Source organism: Saccostrea echinata, unplaced genomic scaffold (assembly GCF_033153115.1).
Source record: "Saccostrea echinata isolate AGI-Se365-2 ecotype Australia unplaced genomic scaffold, CSIRO_AGI_Sech_v1 ptg000008l, whole genome shotgun sequence".
Classification (NCBI taxonomy): domain Eukaryota; kingdom Metazoa; phylum Mollusca; class Bivalvia; order Ostreida; family Ostreidae; genus Saccostrea; species Saccostrea echinata.
Window position 1 is genome coordinate 5749550 of NW_026889757.1, and position 16522 is coordinate 5766071.

General features: G+C 32.7%; 1 protein-coding gene across 5 annotated transcripts in view; it reads right to left on the reverse strand.

The window, feature by feature from the left end:
- LOC133180976 (peripheral plasma membrane protein CASK-like) overlaps positions 1-16522 on the reverse strand; it is a 91828-nt gene that overhangs the window by 46294 nt on the left and 29012 nt on the right. For 2 of the 5 annotated variants that reach the window (XM_061315462.1, XM_061315461.1), the window contains exons 5-7: positions 6089-6166; positions 4889-5064; positions 3065-3121 (exon numbers count right to left, since the gene is read on the reverse strand). In XM_061315462.1, coding sequence (XP_061171446.1) covers positions 3065-3121; positions 4889-5064; positions 6089-6166 — 311 coding nt within the window. Of the gene's footprint in view, positions 1-3064; positions 3122-4888; positions 5065-6088; positions 6167-10713; positions 11133-16522 lie in introns of those variants that run through there. The other 3 variants (XM_061315464.1, XM_061315463.1, XM_061315465.1) reach the window with 2 other exon arrangements.

Genomic DNA, 16522 nt, shown 5'->3' on the forward strand with positions numbered 1-16522 from the left:
AAAACAAAAAAACCTAGATTTCTTACAAAGTGTGGTTCTAATTTATATATATTATATTAAAGTGTATGCAAAAATTTATCAATTTATCAAATGCACAAAAAAAAGAAGACATTTAATAAATCAAGGTAGACATTCTACTTTGTTACTGAATCTTAAAAAAAATTAAAAGATGATTGTTTGTTACAGGTAGGTTGTAACTTAGAATAAAATAAGTGATTTTTTAATTTTTAAACAACCCATTTTCACTCATGTTTGTATCACTCAACATATATAAACACATGAATCTTTCAATCTCAATATCACTACTTCCTTGAAAAAGCATATGTAATTGAAGCACAGCAGAACAAAGTAGAAAAGCATTTTTTATCCCACAGCAAATGAACCCAATAATATCTTTGCTGAATGAATTAATAGTATTTTGTACGACATATTTCACTCTGAGTTATTCCCCATGTTGGAGGTCAACCTGTGCTAGATATCTCAGTCTATTGAATGCAAGGTATGAATTAACATTTTTCATTCCTATGTAGCAGCTAGGCTATCATATCATTCAAGACTGTAGCTCTTCACAGAGCTACATAGCCACTTCGATTAATACAGTCAAACCTCTTTATCTTGAACTCCATGGAACCAAGAAAAAACTTCAAGATATCTGAGTATTTGTGATATCGAGGGTAAAATACTTGAAGAATATGTGTTTGGGACTTCCAAATCACTTTGACACATCCATAGTATTTGAGATATCGGTGTTTGAGATACTGAAGTTCAACTGTATGAACATATGGGGAAAATCTTTACACCTTATGAAAATTATGAATTAAGGGAAGCTTTAACAAAAGTGTATTCTTCAGAAACAGTATTTTCTACAGCTCAGTGGGCAGTATGACAAGTTAAATTTGGTTAAATAATGATGGAATCTGAGCACGTTGACCTAGCTCCAATATGGCTGCCAACAGGAAATAACTCAGGAATGCTAAATTCACATTTACCAAAAACTAATTGATGCAAAAATTACTTAGAAGAATTACCCTAAACCAATGCTTTAAAAAAAATACAAATCAAAATTATGTTAAAATCTGTCCAAAAGGAGAAATTTCAAAATTATACAAGAGGCCCATGGGCCACAACCCTCACCTGAGTAACTTTGGCCCTGCTGTTCTTCACCAGATTTTCCCCCTTGTAATACTTATTGTGGCCCCATCCTAGCCCTGGGGGTCATAATTTTAACAATGAAGAAGCCATACTACCTGAGAAAGCTTCCATATAAATTTCAGCTTTTCTGGCTCAGTGGTTATTAGAAAGAAGATTTTTAAAGATTTTTCCTATATATTTCAATGTAAAACTTTGATTCCCTATTGTGGCCCCACCCTAGCCCCGGGGCCATGAATTGAACAATTTATAATTTACACTAACTCAGGAAGCTTACACATAAGTTTCAGCTTTTCTGGCCAAGTAGTTCTTAAGAAGATTTTTTAATGACCCCACCCCATTATCTCCCCTTGGAATGAGTCTTGGCCCTTCATATTAAAATTTAAACTCCCCTTCATCCAAGGATGCTTTGTACCAACTTTGGTTAAAATTGGTCCAGTGGTTCTTAGAAGAAGTTGAAAATGTTAAAAGTTTATAGATGGACGGGCGGACGATGGACAACGGGTGATCAGAAAAGCTTAAGCTTTCAGCTCAGGTGAGCTAATAATGTATATAAAAGATATCTGCAACAGTTAACACAGTGTATGCCAAACTGATGATTACAGAAGAAGAGAGTAAATTATCATGGAAAACAATAAGGCATTGCATTTGGCATTTAGCAATTAAATTGTATGCACTAGTAAGACATCTGTATTAAGGGGTTAAATTTACATTAAATTGCCTCTGAAAGTTGATGCTTAATTAAAGTAATAGGTTCTTTGATTAAAAACAGATTGCCTTTCTGTGCATACTGGTTACATGGTATGTGTTATATACTAATGTCACATCATACTTGACACATGTTTTGAGTATCGAGTGATGTAGATATATAAATAACCATTCCATAGAAGGTTGATTCATGTAAGCAACATTAAGAGTCAAACCACAAGAGACACTATACATAATTGATACAAGCATATGCTGGTACATGTATATACAATGCAACATGCAATTTGTGATCACAGTAACAAAAGGCTGACTAAAAAACAAAGGAAAACAAAAGAATGAACTATTACCTGTTACTTATCTTACTTTAAGACTAAGCAAATATACAATATGCTACTATGACTTACTTTTTGATTAAGCAAATATATACATATATATTTGTACAATATGCTACAATGACACAATAAGCATGGAACCTGGATTGACCTTAACTAAACATAACCTTTAGACTTGGTCTATTTTCCCCCAACAAATCACAAATTCTGACTTTCTTAATCTTGACAAAATTTAGGACTTTCAGTGTATTATCTTTCATAAAGTCATTTTTTCTGCATATATGAAATCTGAAAATAGGAGGGTTGTGATTAAAATACAGGAAAATAGAGTGATGAGCACCTTCCTTTATAGTTAAATTGCCTGGCTTGTTGCAGAGAAGCAGTTGGGAGTACTAGTGCACCTAAAGCAGAGTGGGTCAGACACTATGTATTGATATTGCTCTGATCAGACACTTAACCATTACTGCTCAGCTTATACTGGCCTGCATTGACTGATGGACATTGAGAGTCCATCATTACTGGACATATATGATGGACATCAACTTAACAGTTAATAATGCTCGTCAATTAGTCCTGGTCATTTGGACCATTCAGTCTAATTCATACTACACAGATAAGCTGGTGATTTCCATATTGAACTTAGGAAGCTGAAAATTTATCCGTCATGGTTGGAAAATCTAAATACAAGCCCCAGTGAACAAAGATCACTAATAAAAGCACCATGTTTATGATATATTGATGTATCTTGCAACCCTACATTAACAGTGTGACTGTGTACTAGTTGTACATCTAATGTGAGATATTATTAAGCAGTGTAATTTGTTAGTAGCTTCTACCAGGGTCACTTGCCACACAGCTATATATAGAGAGCTCACCAACTACATCATTTCTCAGATCAAACCAAGGTTCCAACCCATGCACTATTTCCTCATCTGTAATGTCATAGTCAAACAACATCAATAGAGGGGGCACAACATTCAGGTTATACTGTATATTAGCACTGGTATACACAGACAAAACAGAGGTTACAGTAAAGCCCCAGTCACACCATGTAACATGTTACATCATGGCCATGACCCCAAATATTGTAGAGAGAGCCAGAAATCATGGAGTGACTGTGGCTTTGATCAAGGATAGTACTGTATGTGGACTTACTTTTAGCACCGATGTAGGTCATACACAACTTACTGTAATTGTGAATTAGCATGCTCTCTGAGGTATTGATGAATTTATGAATAAGTATATTAATATTTTTGCCATAATCATAAATAGGCTATGAGTTCATAATGTGTATGTCTCTAAAATTTGAATTTCACTAAAAAAAAGCACACATACAGTATACATAATATATATTCTGGTAAGACATTGAAAGTTGACAAAATTCAGTATGAACATAACAGTTATATTGTGCCATGCATGATCATCTATCCTTCATGAAAAATTAGAGAATTTTCAACAGACAAGCTCCATAGTTACATGATGTACCATTATATTTTTCTACGATACAGTCATTAATTTAGGCATCATTTGATAATATGCAGTTTCTTGGTGATATCACATATTTTGATTATATAAAATTAAATGAATTTCTGAAATACCTGCCCCCCCCCCCCCCCATCTTAGAAATATAAGATATATATTTTCCTAAGGAGGGAAATTTGAAAATGACCTTTAACCTTTTAAGTATGACCTTGACCTGACACTAAGCCTTGACCTTACACCAAATATTGACCTTATCCTTTCCTCTGACAAACTCTCAAGTCTCCAACTTGTTGAGTTCATAAGTTATCATTGAGATGTAAGTTTTATTTAGATTGATTAAACAGATCATAATATGCCTTCAATGACATTAAGTCCAAATGCAATTCATTTCTGCTTACCATAAAGTCATGTGTATTATGTACACTTTTTAAGAAGCACAAAAATATTTTAAACTTTGTGTCTTAACAGCATTAATTTTTTTTTTATCTTGCTCTTGAAAATAACATTCAAGTCAGCAGGGCACAATAGGTATTAGGTATCTAATGATAGGGGTACATATGAAATTTCTCTAAGGAACATACTGCTGAAGCACAAATATTTGTTAAGGGTTATATTTTACATTCTGGATAACATTCTTCACTAAAATTAAATCCCCCAAGAAGTTTTACCCTGAAATTATATACCACAACATCAATATTCACTACTTATTCAAAATTTGAAGAAAAAATTAATCTCCATGAAATCACACTTGGGTATAAAAAATTATTTAATTATGTTTATAAAATACTATTATCTAATTAATGACATCAGTTCTTATCTGTGCATTTTTCTTCTAAATAAAGATTCAGGAAGGCAAAGGTAATATTTCTTTTTTTATGAAAAGTGAATCTCAATAAATTACACCTCATGCAATTTGTAGCAATAATTTTTACTGTGCTTTAACACTTGAAGAATTTCATAACTCACATCAATAAGGTACTGTGAAATCACTAATTTTCGTGGGGTTTCATATTCGTTGTTCTTCATTTATGAAATCAAATCCCCACGGCCCTATTTTTTTTCCCTCAAAACACGAAAATCTGACCATAGAAAAATATGTGATTTGACAGTAATCATGTAAACAGATAATCTATTCACAAAACACAATATAATGTGAGAAAATTAAAAAAAAAAACATTGGAGCATATGCAGATCATAAGGTAAACAGTGAGGCATACCTCCAGATATAAAACCTGACTCAGGGAGCTGGGTAGCCACCCCAAATCCCCCCAGCTTAACTGGGGCAGAGTTTTCCTTGCTGGCCAATAACACACAGTGTGGCTTGAGGTCTCTGTGTATAATGTTGTTGGCATGGCAGTATCTTAAGGCATCAAGAATCTGTCTCATGTAATGGCTGAAAATAAATCAAGACACTCAAACAATTTAAAAATAATTCTTTCTGAAGTAAAATGCAGGACATGTATCAAATGTTGTTTTCCACAATAAACCAATAAGAGTTCCTTGTCACAGTGCTCACCCTATCACATTTCCCTTCCCACAAATGAGTGTGAAAACACTTACTGCATCACATAAAAGTGTTGACAAACAAATTGACTGATTGGTGTATAAATGGACAGACAGATGGACAGGGTGATTACTAAAGGGCACCATCATTAAAAATGCATAAAACTGATAAAAATACCTTTAAAAAAAATAGAAAAGCAGACAGACAATACAGAAAGACCAACAGCTAGGCAACTAACAGACAACCCAATTAGAAAAGCTCTAGAGCCTATTACTCAGATGAGCTGAAAATCCAATAACATAAAATTGAGAGTTTCGTCTGAATTTTTCATATAAATATTCCATATTTTCACAAAATGACAATTTCTTTCACCACAAGCTAATATCAATAAAAGGCAATCTTTTTTTATATTTTGGGGCATTACGGTTGTCCGTCAAATCCTTAATACAGAAGCTCTAGTAGGCAATATTCACACAAAAATTCACTGATTAATGTGGAATCATTAGATTTTGTGGTGGCTCAATTTTCGTAGAATTCATGGGTGTCTCTCATCTTCGAATTAACATCCTCCATGAATTAATAAGCTATGGTTACAAAGTAATATTTTCTTTTGTAGGTATAAGAGAATACACAAAATTACATTATAAAGAACCTGTAAAATTTAAGCAATCCCCGAAAATTTGCCCCCACGAATTTTAATGATTCCACAGTATACTTCATATCCAAAATTCTTATGATGTCAAAGGTCAGCTAACAAGTCATTTTTTGAAATTCCAAGAATATTAACTATATATATAAAAATATAATGATCAGAAAAAAATTTTATAATCCACAAACTCTCACTTCAGAAGATAATTCAGATTTACGCAGGTCAGAGAATTTACTATTAATCACAGAAAACCAATGGCCAAACCTTGATACAGCTTCACTGTAGACAAAGCCCATGGACGCCCTCTTGACAATCTCAAAGCATAAATCTGCTCCATCCATACTGCAAAATAAAAGGTGATATATTACATACTTATAAAAGTCCATAATCTTATTAAATCCTTGACAGTTTGATATTTTGTGAAATTGTTTCAAGTTTGATACTGGTCAAAAACTTGGCCAATGGCTCAAGTGTTGAAAATTAGAGGCAAATTGTAAGCTACAAAAAAGCATTAAATTAAGGCTACTTTACTCAATGCTTTACAACTTTTCAAAGCATTGAATTACAATCTCTGTCTTCATGGTCAAGAAGTAAATGACTTGTCAATTAAGAGAACACAGTCAGTCCCATTTCCTTTAATCACTGATATGTTAGAGGGAGTTACATCAGCACTGCAATTCTAATGAGTACAGAGTGTGTTGTATGATTAACGAGTAGTGCACTAGAATTTTTGTGCTGAAAAATATCCTATATAAAAATTAATCCTAATGGTATACAACAGCAGGCTATTCCGATAAGATATCATAAATTGACTCGCCTCCCAATACTTTACCACTTATTAGCTATCTTGGTCATAAAACAACTCATATTACTTTTTTTCTTACAATACATGACAAACCAACAATAGGAGAATAATAATAAAATACACAGAGCCTGAGAAATGTATGAGGTCTGCTCGGCAGGGAATATTATTCATATTATATCCAGCTATACTTAACAGAAGACCTGAGAATTGTGCTCTGGCACTTCCATGTTTGTGTCCAGCGATTACCCATTACACTGATCCATGTATCACTACAGATAATCAATTGAGAGTATATAAAACTGTTGATAGGTCCAAAGAATACTGCATAAAGATTCATCAAAAAGATGTCTGTAAATGGCAAGTTCTCTTCAGTTCTTTTGTAGGGCATCACGTGTATAAAGGGCACTTTGTAAACCTTTAGCAGAAGTTCTGGAGATGATTGTAACAAAGATTTTGATTTTCAAAGAAACATTACCCCTGGTAAGTTAGCCCAGGGCACCCAAAAGTGAAGCACCACTCCCCTCACATAGAGATCAATTATAGAGTATAATTCCTTATTCAATCTAGGGTTATACAACCCTTACTAGTCTAGTAAATAACTTCTTTATATGCTTGATGATCAAATGCAAATTAATATATATGGACCTCTTCCTTTGTTCATCTACTAGCTACTGCCTTTTACAAATAGTGAATGCTATTTCACTACTGTCAAAACATTCAAAACAACATTCCAAGAATAAAATCATTTCATACGCCAGATACAACAGTACATATATACATGTATACATATTAATAGAAAGGAATCGCCTTTGTCATTGAATCATTTCCTAAGTACTGGTAATTTAATATACAAATGTAATTGATGTAGTTTGTTCATTACAGTACAATAAAGGTATACTATAATTTGGTGCTGTGAGCAGGTTTGATCTTGCACTGAGAAACCCACTTAAAAAGTGATTGGACTTTAAGGATATCCAATCCATGTGCACATTCTTGCAAACTTGAACCAACTGGTAGGTTATAATGTCCCTTTTCTCATCAGAATCATTAGCCATAATTGAATAGGAGTGGCAAATAAAATGTCACAGAAATTTCAATTTCTGGTAACCATGGCAACATCATTCATGACAAACCAAACACTGCTATACAGAATTATGTACCAGTATCTTCTTGTAGTTGAAATCAGACCAAATAAAGAGTAGCACTGACAAGCAGACAGACAGTTCAACAGGTAGACATGTTACCATTATAGCATAAGATTGTAATCTTCAACCAGTAGAGCTAAAAAAAATTATTCCCATAATAGGAAATGTTTTGAAGATTGCAGGTTTTTTTTTACAAGTTTTACAGTTGAACATCTTGCAAAAAGTACTTTGTTATAAATTAAATTATTCATGCAGTTACCATTGATTTATGATGATGGTAGTTTTGAAAGCATTTCAGATAACATCAGTTTTATATCTAAACCAATCTAAGTATAGGTCCCCCCTATGTTTGAAGATTGTAATAACAGATCATACAGTCCATCAGCTCTATCAGTCACATGGGTTTTTAAAAGCATAGCTTCAGTATATAGTACCCTCATGATTATTTTAGTGTTTTGCTGCATTAAGCTTAATTGGGTTGACAATTCAGGATCTGCGACATTTTCTTTTCTTCCGACAATACTAAAGCAATCCATGATGATACGTAGATCGTAGAAAAAAAATGTGGTTTGGTAATAGTTTTCTCCATCATAGACCTATGATTGATTTTTCTTCATTCTGAAGTTAAAAGCAAACACCGTAACAGTCTATGCTTTCATGGTTCGCTTCCAAATTATTATTGACTAACTCATTATAACTTCAGCAGGTTGTGTGAGCAGGTTTTAAGTGACACAATTAAGCATGGAAGTTCTTGTTCTGTAAATAACTGAATTAATGCCACTGTAAGATTCCAAATCTCAAATACTTCACATGAAGTCTGTTAAGGAATAAATGTCAATTTTTCAGTGTTTAATAACCATACCACAGTGGTACATATAAAAGAATAATAATCTAGTTTATTACATTTTCAATAGTGAAATACTGCAGTTTATACACTGAATAAAACTGATATTTTGAGAGTGATATTTCTCAAAGTGATATCTTTCACTGTGAAAAAATCACAAGTGCAACAAATCTCTCAATTTTCATTCCCTTCACAAAGAATGTTATAAAGAAGATACTCCCTATTATAAGAAAGTGAGAGTAAATAAACCATTCTGACACAGACTAAAACTAAAACTAGCAAAGTTTCTCCAAATTGCTGTTTATATCCATTTTTACAATTTGCAATCTTGTAATAATAAAATATGACGTCACAGCCTACGACCCTGCTTTACGAAAAGAAAGAGGCTAAAGTAAAATCAAAGAAAATGTAATAAACAGAAAATTCAATGTTTTGTAGTTGGATATGGAATTTATTTCACTTGTGAGACTGGATTTTTTTTATATTTTCACTCATGCTAAGCACTCATAAAAAATCCTGTTCCAGTCATGAGATAAATTCCATATCCATGCAACTATAAAACATTGAATATCTTCTATGTATAAAGACGATATTCAATGTTTTATAGTTGGATATGGAATTTATTTCAAAAGTAGGATAGGATTTTTTTTATATTATAAAAGATACCGGTAAAAAAAATCCTGTCTCTCGAGTGAAATAAATTCCATATCCAACTACAAAATACTGAATTTTCTGTTTTATATTACATTTTCTTTGATTTTCCCTTTGCCTCTGTCTTTTCATAACATTGTATCATATGATAAGCTGTGACATCATAGTTGAGCAGTTGCGATGTCATACCTTAGCAATTGTGAGACTGAACACATTGTAAATGTTGGTATTTGGAGAAACTTTGGCAGTTTTAGTCTACTGTATATACTCGCCTATAAGTCGGTTGTATTTTTTGAGGTTATACTGGATGAATTTGCCACTGACCAGCTTATAAGTTGGTACAACTTTTTGCCAGAATCAGTCGACAATTTCAAATCAATGCTCTGATATTTAACCTGGTTTCAATTAATATTTCTAGAAATGGCGATGAAATTTAATTTTAAATCATTAAACAAATAAGTAATGCACATTTAAAAATGAAATCATTAAAATTTGTAAATACTTGTACTTTATGTATAATCTTAGAATACATAAATGATATATTATATTCAGTCATATTTGGTCATCCAGAAAAATACCAGTTTTTAATGACTCGCCTATAAGTTGGACATAGAGTTTTGGACCAAAATCTAACTCCCAAAAAACCGAATTATAGGCAAGTATATACGGTATGTCAGGAAGACATATTTATTCTCTCTATCTTATATCAGGCCTGAGGGAATACTTGTTACAACATTCTTCATGAAAGGAAAGAAAATCAAGTCTTTTGATATTCTGTTACACTGTGACAAAATATCACTTATATTCAATAAAAAATAGAGAATATTCAATGTTTTGTAGATGAATATGGAATTTATTTCACGAGTGGGACAGGATTTTTTGATTTTTTCACGAGTGCGAAGCACGAGTGAAAATATCAAAAAATCCTGTCCCACTCGTGAAATAAATTCCATATTCATCTACAAAACATTGAATTTTCTGTTCAGTACATTTTCTTTATTTCCCCTTTGCCTCTGTCTTAACACAGTGTCATAGGCTTGACGTCATAGTTGAGCAGTTGAGACGTCATAGCTTACCAGTTGTGAGATTGAATACATTACATAGCATGGATTTTAGCAGCATATTTAGGAAGAAATTTGGAGTTTTAGCTCTATCAAGATGGTTAGTTACTATCTCTATCTTATGGCAGGCCAGAAATTATTTTTTACTTATTTTGATATCCTTTCACACTGTGAGAGAATATCATTTTTGTATCCTTTCACACTGTGACAGAATATCACTTTTATTCAATAAATAAATCACAGTATTTCACTGTTGAAAATGTAATAAATTACAGTATTTCACTGTTGAAAATGTAATAAATAACAATACAAGTATATATAAATACATGGGTTTGAAACGTCTAACAACACAATTTCAAAAAGAGGAAACAAGAATTACCTACCTCCTTGTCATGATAGATTTGATAAGTCCATGTTGTCTATGATATTAATCGGCACTAAGTGAAGAACAAAAAAGACGTGCCAAAAAAATACAGGCCTAGTTATACTGCCTCATTGATTTCACAGCTTCATATTAAGCTAGCAGTAGTTAAACGGTGACACTTCAACTGTTCACATCCCTAGCACACAAACGTAGCACTTGGAACTCTCTCTTTCTCACATATCCAAACGTCTCAATGATAGTCTAGGTGCTGTTATATGTCTTATAAATCTAATTAATGGAATTCTTTAGGGATTAAGGCGCGTCTTATTAACAGATCATTGTCCTCTGAAACTGAACACTTTCACAGCTAAATCAAAGTACAAATGTCATCTGTATACCTTGTAACGTAATTAGTGAATCCCCAATTTGTAGATTGATTTTCTATTTTTTTTCTCCAGTGTTTAAATAATGCATGTTTCCCTCATGACACTTAATTGCTACTGATTTTTTTTTAACCTCTGCTTTGTCGAAATATTTTTTTCTTTATATTCATCTAGCACACCAACTTTGTTAAAAAGGCAGCAATAAATAAGAAAACTTATTACTGTTAGTTCAAGCAAATATTTCTCATTTCCCATCAGATATTCCTCATTTTGCACATGATAAGAATCCATTCTTCCTTAACCAAAAATTTATCTTTTGTTCATTCCCAGAAGCATCTAATAACTCTAACAAGCAGCACCTTGAGTATATCAATTTTCTACAGACACCATAACATCACATTATATCCAATGTACGGTCACAGACAAAATATTACACCAACAGGTAAACAATAAAAAAATTGCAATAGCAACATCAATGTCCTATATCTCTCTTTGAACTTTTCATACCGCTATTGTATTCTGCTGTAGATGAAAGTTTATTTCAACATATTGATCTAGTGAGACAGGGATTGAATCTGAATTGTAAACACCCTGTGTCAATTTTCCCCCCTTAAGTACAGTCTAAATAAAAAAAAATCCCAATGAAATTAATAAAGTGAACACCACAAATACACAAATACAGTACCCAGTAGTCTGGTGTTTCTATCATTCTAATGACACTGGTCTTATAATTTATACACACAATTTTGCATCACAGCTCCTTCTTTGGGGGGGGGGGGGAGGGGGCAAAAGACAATGACTGACATGCTAAGCCTATAGTTTATTGTTATGTTCTGAAAATAAAGCTACAAAAATTATTTGTGGGAGAATTCCTAAACAATCCATTATGCAATTTCTGACACCAGAAAAAGAAAAGAATTTAACTATATATACATACTTTCTCTCTAATTAACTAAATGTTGTGATATATCCCTGCATGTTCAGTAAGATATTTAAGATGTAGTGCAGAACCTATACCTTGGTACTGTGTCAATAGGACTAGAATTAAATAGTCTCTGAGGAATAGAAATCAATGCCAAGTTAGCAAGTTGACACTAGGAAAATTTAGTTGCCTAAACATAATATGGGGTTGGCTGAATCTAATCATTCAAAAGAAAACACTTCATTTTTATGCCCCTCCATGAATATGGCCGGGGCATATAGTGTTTGTCATGTCCATCTTCCGTCCTTCCTTCCTTCCGTCCCTCTGTCTGTCCTTCTGTCACACTTTGGGTTTAGCTCAGTTCAAAGCTCATTTTCAAAGAAACTATCCAAGATATTTTCATCAAACTTCATATGCTGATAGATATTGATGAGAGCTATGAAATTGCATCAACATTTTTTGACCTTGACTTTTCCTTTGACCTTGACCTCACTTTTCCTAAAGTAGTGTTTAGCTCAGTTTTAAAGATACCATTCAAGATATTTTATCAAACTTAATATGCTGATACATACTGATGAAAGCTATTTATCTGCATCAACATTTTTTGACCTTGACCTTTCCTTTGACCTTGACCTCACTTTTCTTAAATTAGTGTTTAGCTCAGTTTTAAAGAAACATTCAGGATGTTTTTATCAAACTTCAAATGCTGATTCATATGCTGATTCATACTGATGAGAGCTATTCAACTGCATCAACATTTTTTGACCTTGACCTTTCCTTTGATGTTGACCTCACTTTTCTTAAATTAGTTTTTAGCTCAGTTTTAAAGAAACCATTCAGGATAGTGTTATCAAACTTCATATGCTGATACATACTGATGAGAGCTATTCAACTGCATCAACACCTTTTGACCTTGACCTTTCATTTGACCTTGACCTCACTTTTCTTAAATTAGTGTTTTGCTCAGTTTTAAAGAAACCATTCAAGATATTTTATCAAACTTCACATGCTGATCATGATCAATACATACTGATGAGAGCTAATCAACTGCACCAATATTTTTGACTTTGACCTTTTCTTTGACCTTTTGACCTCACTTTTCTTAAATTAGTGTCAAACTTCATATGCTGATTACATATTGATGTAAGCTATTCAACTGTATCAACATTTTTGACCTTGACCTTTCATTTAACCTTGACCTCACTTATATAAATTTGGGTTTAACTCAGTTTTAAAGAATATAATATTTTTATCAAACTTCATAAGCTAATACATACTGATGTAAGCTTTTCTAATGCATCAACATTTTTTGACCTTGACATTTTCCTTTGACCTTAACTTCATTTATTTTAAATTAGTGTTTAGCTCAGTTTTAAATAATCCATTCAAAATATTTTTATCAAACTTAATATTCTGATTTGTATATGTGAGAACTATTCAACTGCATCAAAAATGTTTGACCTTGAACTTTCCTGTGACCTTGAGCTCACCTTTCTTAAATTTGCATTTTGCTTAGTTTTAAAGAAACCATTTAAGATATATTTATGTAAACTTATGCACTTATACATAATTTGGTGAGAATTTATTATCTATATCAAACTTGTTAGATTTCAATTTTAAAGAAACTATTCAAGATATTCTCATCAGATTTCATACACTAATACAAATTTTCATGTTGCATAACTAATATACCCTCGGTGGGGCATTCATGTCCTAGGGACATATTTCTAGTTTAACAATATTAACAATGGAATCTTGGTATAGGGTATAACAAGATGCTTGGGACATTGGTTTAAATGTCTCGTCAAACCAAAATTCATTATATCGGAAGTCTGCATTTCACAAGCTGAGGCCACTGCATGAATGTACAATTTTAAAACAGAGCATCAATTTTCTGTGATGCAGGCTAGATACTGTAAAGAGGGTTATTTTCACATTGTGTTATTTTTGCCCTTTCACACTTCCAAACAATTTTGCCCTGTTTTCAATTCGCCCAGTCACAGTTCTCTTTAAGAAATTATACTGTGTTATTGAATTTGCCCCGTTTTAAATTTGCTCCCGTGAGTATGGCAAAAGAGGCAAAAATAAAACGGGGGCAAAAATTTCCCTGTATACAGTATACCTAACTTTACATGGAATTCCTGTGGCTTTGTTCCTTAATTCACAGTCATGAAACTGGAGCCTAGCTGATACTATTATAATGTTCACAAATCTTCTTTATCACCTTTACAATAACATCAATATACTGTGGAATCATTTTAATTGGTAGGGGATCAATGTTCATGAGCAAGCAAATTTTTACTGGTTTGTGGGGACAGAATTCCTTGGTAACTCATTTTTTCATTAGATTCAATCAATCTGTGTGTACTTTGACAAAATAATCCTTCGTTGGGCTAAGAGTGACCCATAAAATCCAAGAACATTGGTCCCCCATGAACAATGATGATTCCACAGTATATTAAACTCGTAGTCATACAAATCTACCGAAGTAATGAAAGAAAATCACATTATTTCAGCAATCAAGAAAAGTGATATGGATGTCAACAATATTCTTGCAAACTAAAATGCGTATTTTCAATAAAACTTTTAAAATTCTTGATTTACAAGGGTTAAAATTTTTCAGTGAAAACTGGATGTGAGTTGTTGATATCTAGAAGTTTCCCCACTTGCCCGACTGGACGTGTTTTTACATGTGAGAAATTAATTATTTTCATGAATTACACAAGATGGTCTGCTTGCAAACATTTTATTCCCATGTATATTTTATTAGTATTGGTTACAGTATATACAACAAAAACCCGAATTCATGAAAATTCTGTCTCCCTTACAAATACCAAATACATATCTTGCAAAAATAAGGAGTCATGAAAATTTGGTGATCTACAGTATGTCTCGGAGGAAAATCTCAAATTAGACTTAAGATTTATCAGGCTTAAGCCTACCAAACAATGCTTTACGAGTAAAAAAAATGAGAATGTAGAATATTTCTGTAATGTTCTGCAAGCTGCCTTATATATAATTCAAAGTGTAAAGACAAATTGTCACTTCACAACAGTTTCCACTGCTGCTGGCCTACATCACTCTGTTATACATCAATACACAGCCTCAGTTAACTGAAATTACACACAGGAATTGGACCAAAAGAGATCACTGAGACCAAACAAGATACTGATCTAATCAACAATAATAAGGCATCATTTGAAGCTGATCTAAACATATGATCCATTAAAGAATGCATTTTGTTAAATGCTCTGACAAGAAAGTGCACTGTTAGAGTACAAGTCATAACCTGTGACCCTGTCATCTGTACAATTACAGTTGAACTTCAGTATCTCAAACACTGATATCTCAAATACCATGGATATGACAAAGTGATCAGGGTGTCCCAACCCCTTATTCTTTAAACCTTATACTTTAAATCTTTTACCCTGGATATCTCAAATCCTTGGATATCTCGAAGTTTTTTCTTCAGGTCCCATTGAGTCTGAGATAACGAAGTTTGACTTGCATTAGTATAAAGTTACTGTAACATACATTGAAGTTCTCTTTTTATACTGGACACATGGCTCTATACTGACACAGACCTACTTTTGGATCATGCTACTTATTCTCCAAATGATGCATCAACTGATCAGGTTTGATGGTCCTAAAGGCTTCACAGTGTGAGTCATTTGACCTAGACACAAGTTGAGAGCTATAAACTTCAAAAATGTGGTCAGAATGACCTATTTTTGAGTAAATGTGAAACACTTTCCCCAAAGATGCAAAACCTGACCAAGTTTGATGATTCTTGATCTTGCAATACATGTATTATGCATCCAAAAATGTGACAAGAGTTATCGGGGGGGGGGGGGGGGGGGGGGGGAATAGAAACTTCCAAGTTTAATTGACAAATGCAATATACAATAAGACAAAATTTCTCTAAACCAATTAAAAAAGATGTCCTTGTACAACACAATGCATGTCAGTAGCAATTATATCTGTCATTTACCACAAGGTTCATCATGTCCTTGACCAATATGAAGTTATGATTTTGGCCTTCAACTTGACCATTTAATCTGTCATCTCTGTCTTGTACAGTTAAATTGTGGACATAAAAAATTTCTTTGGAATTCAACAGCTCATTATACTGTGTTTCTTTCTCCATTACATTTGGGTTAATTCATACATATTTCTATGTCCCTATATGAATGAGGCAGCTTCCATTATAACTATAAATCGTGTTATTAGCAATAATTTAATAAAAGAAAACAGTAAGTCAAGAATTGAAAGACACAAAAATAAATTACAATTCTTGTAATAGAAATATTATTTCATTTTCTATAAGGTTTGTACAGAATTTGCAATTAAGAATTTACTGAAGTATAAAATGTAATTTTTTTTAATTAACCATCACTCTAATCAAGATTCTATTATATCTGAATCTTAATCCCTAGAAAAATTAAATATGAGGACTATAACACTTGTGATGAGGACGCTGAAGAAATAAAGTCACTCTGAATGCAAAATGAACAAAAATAATT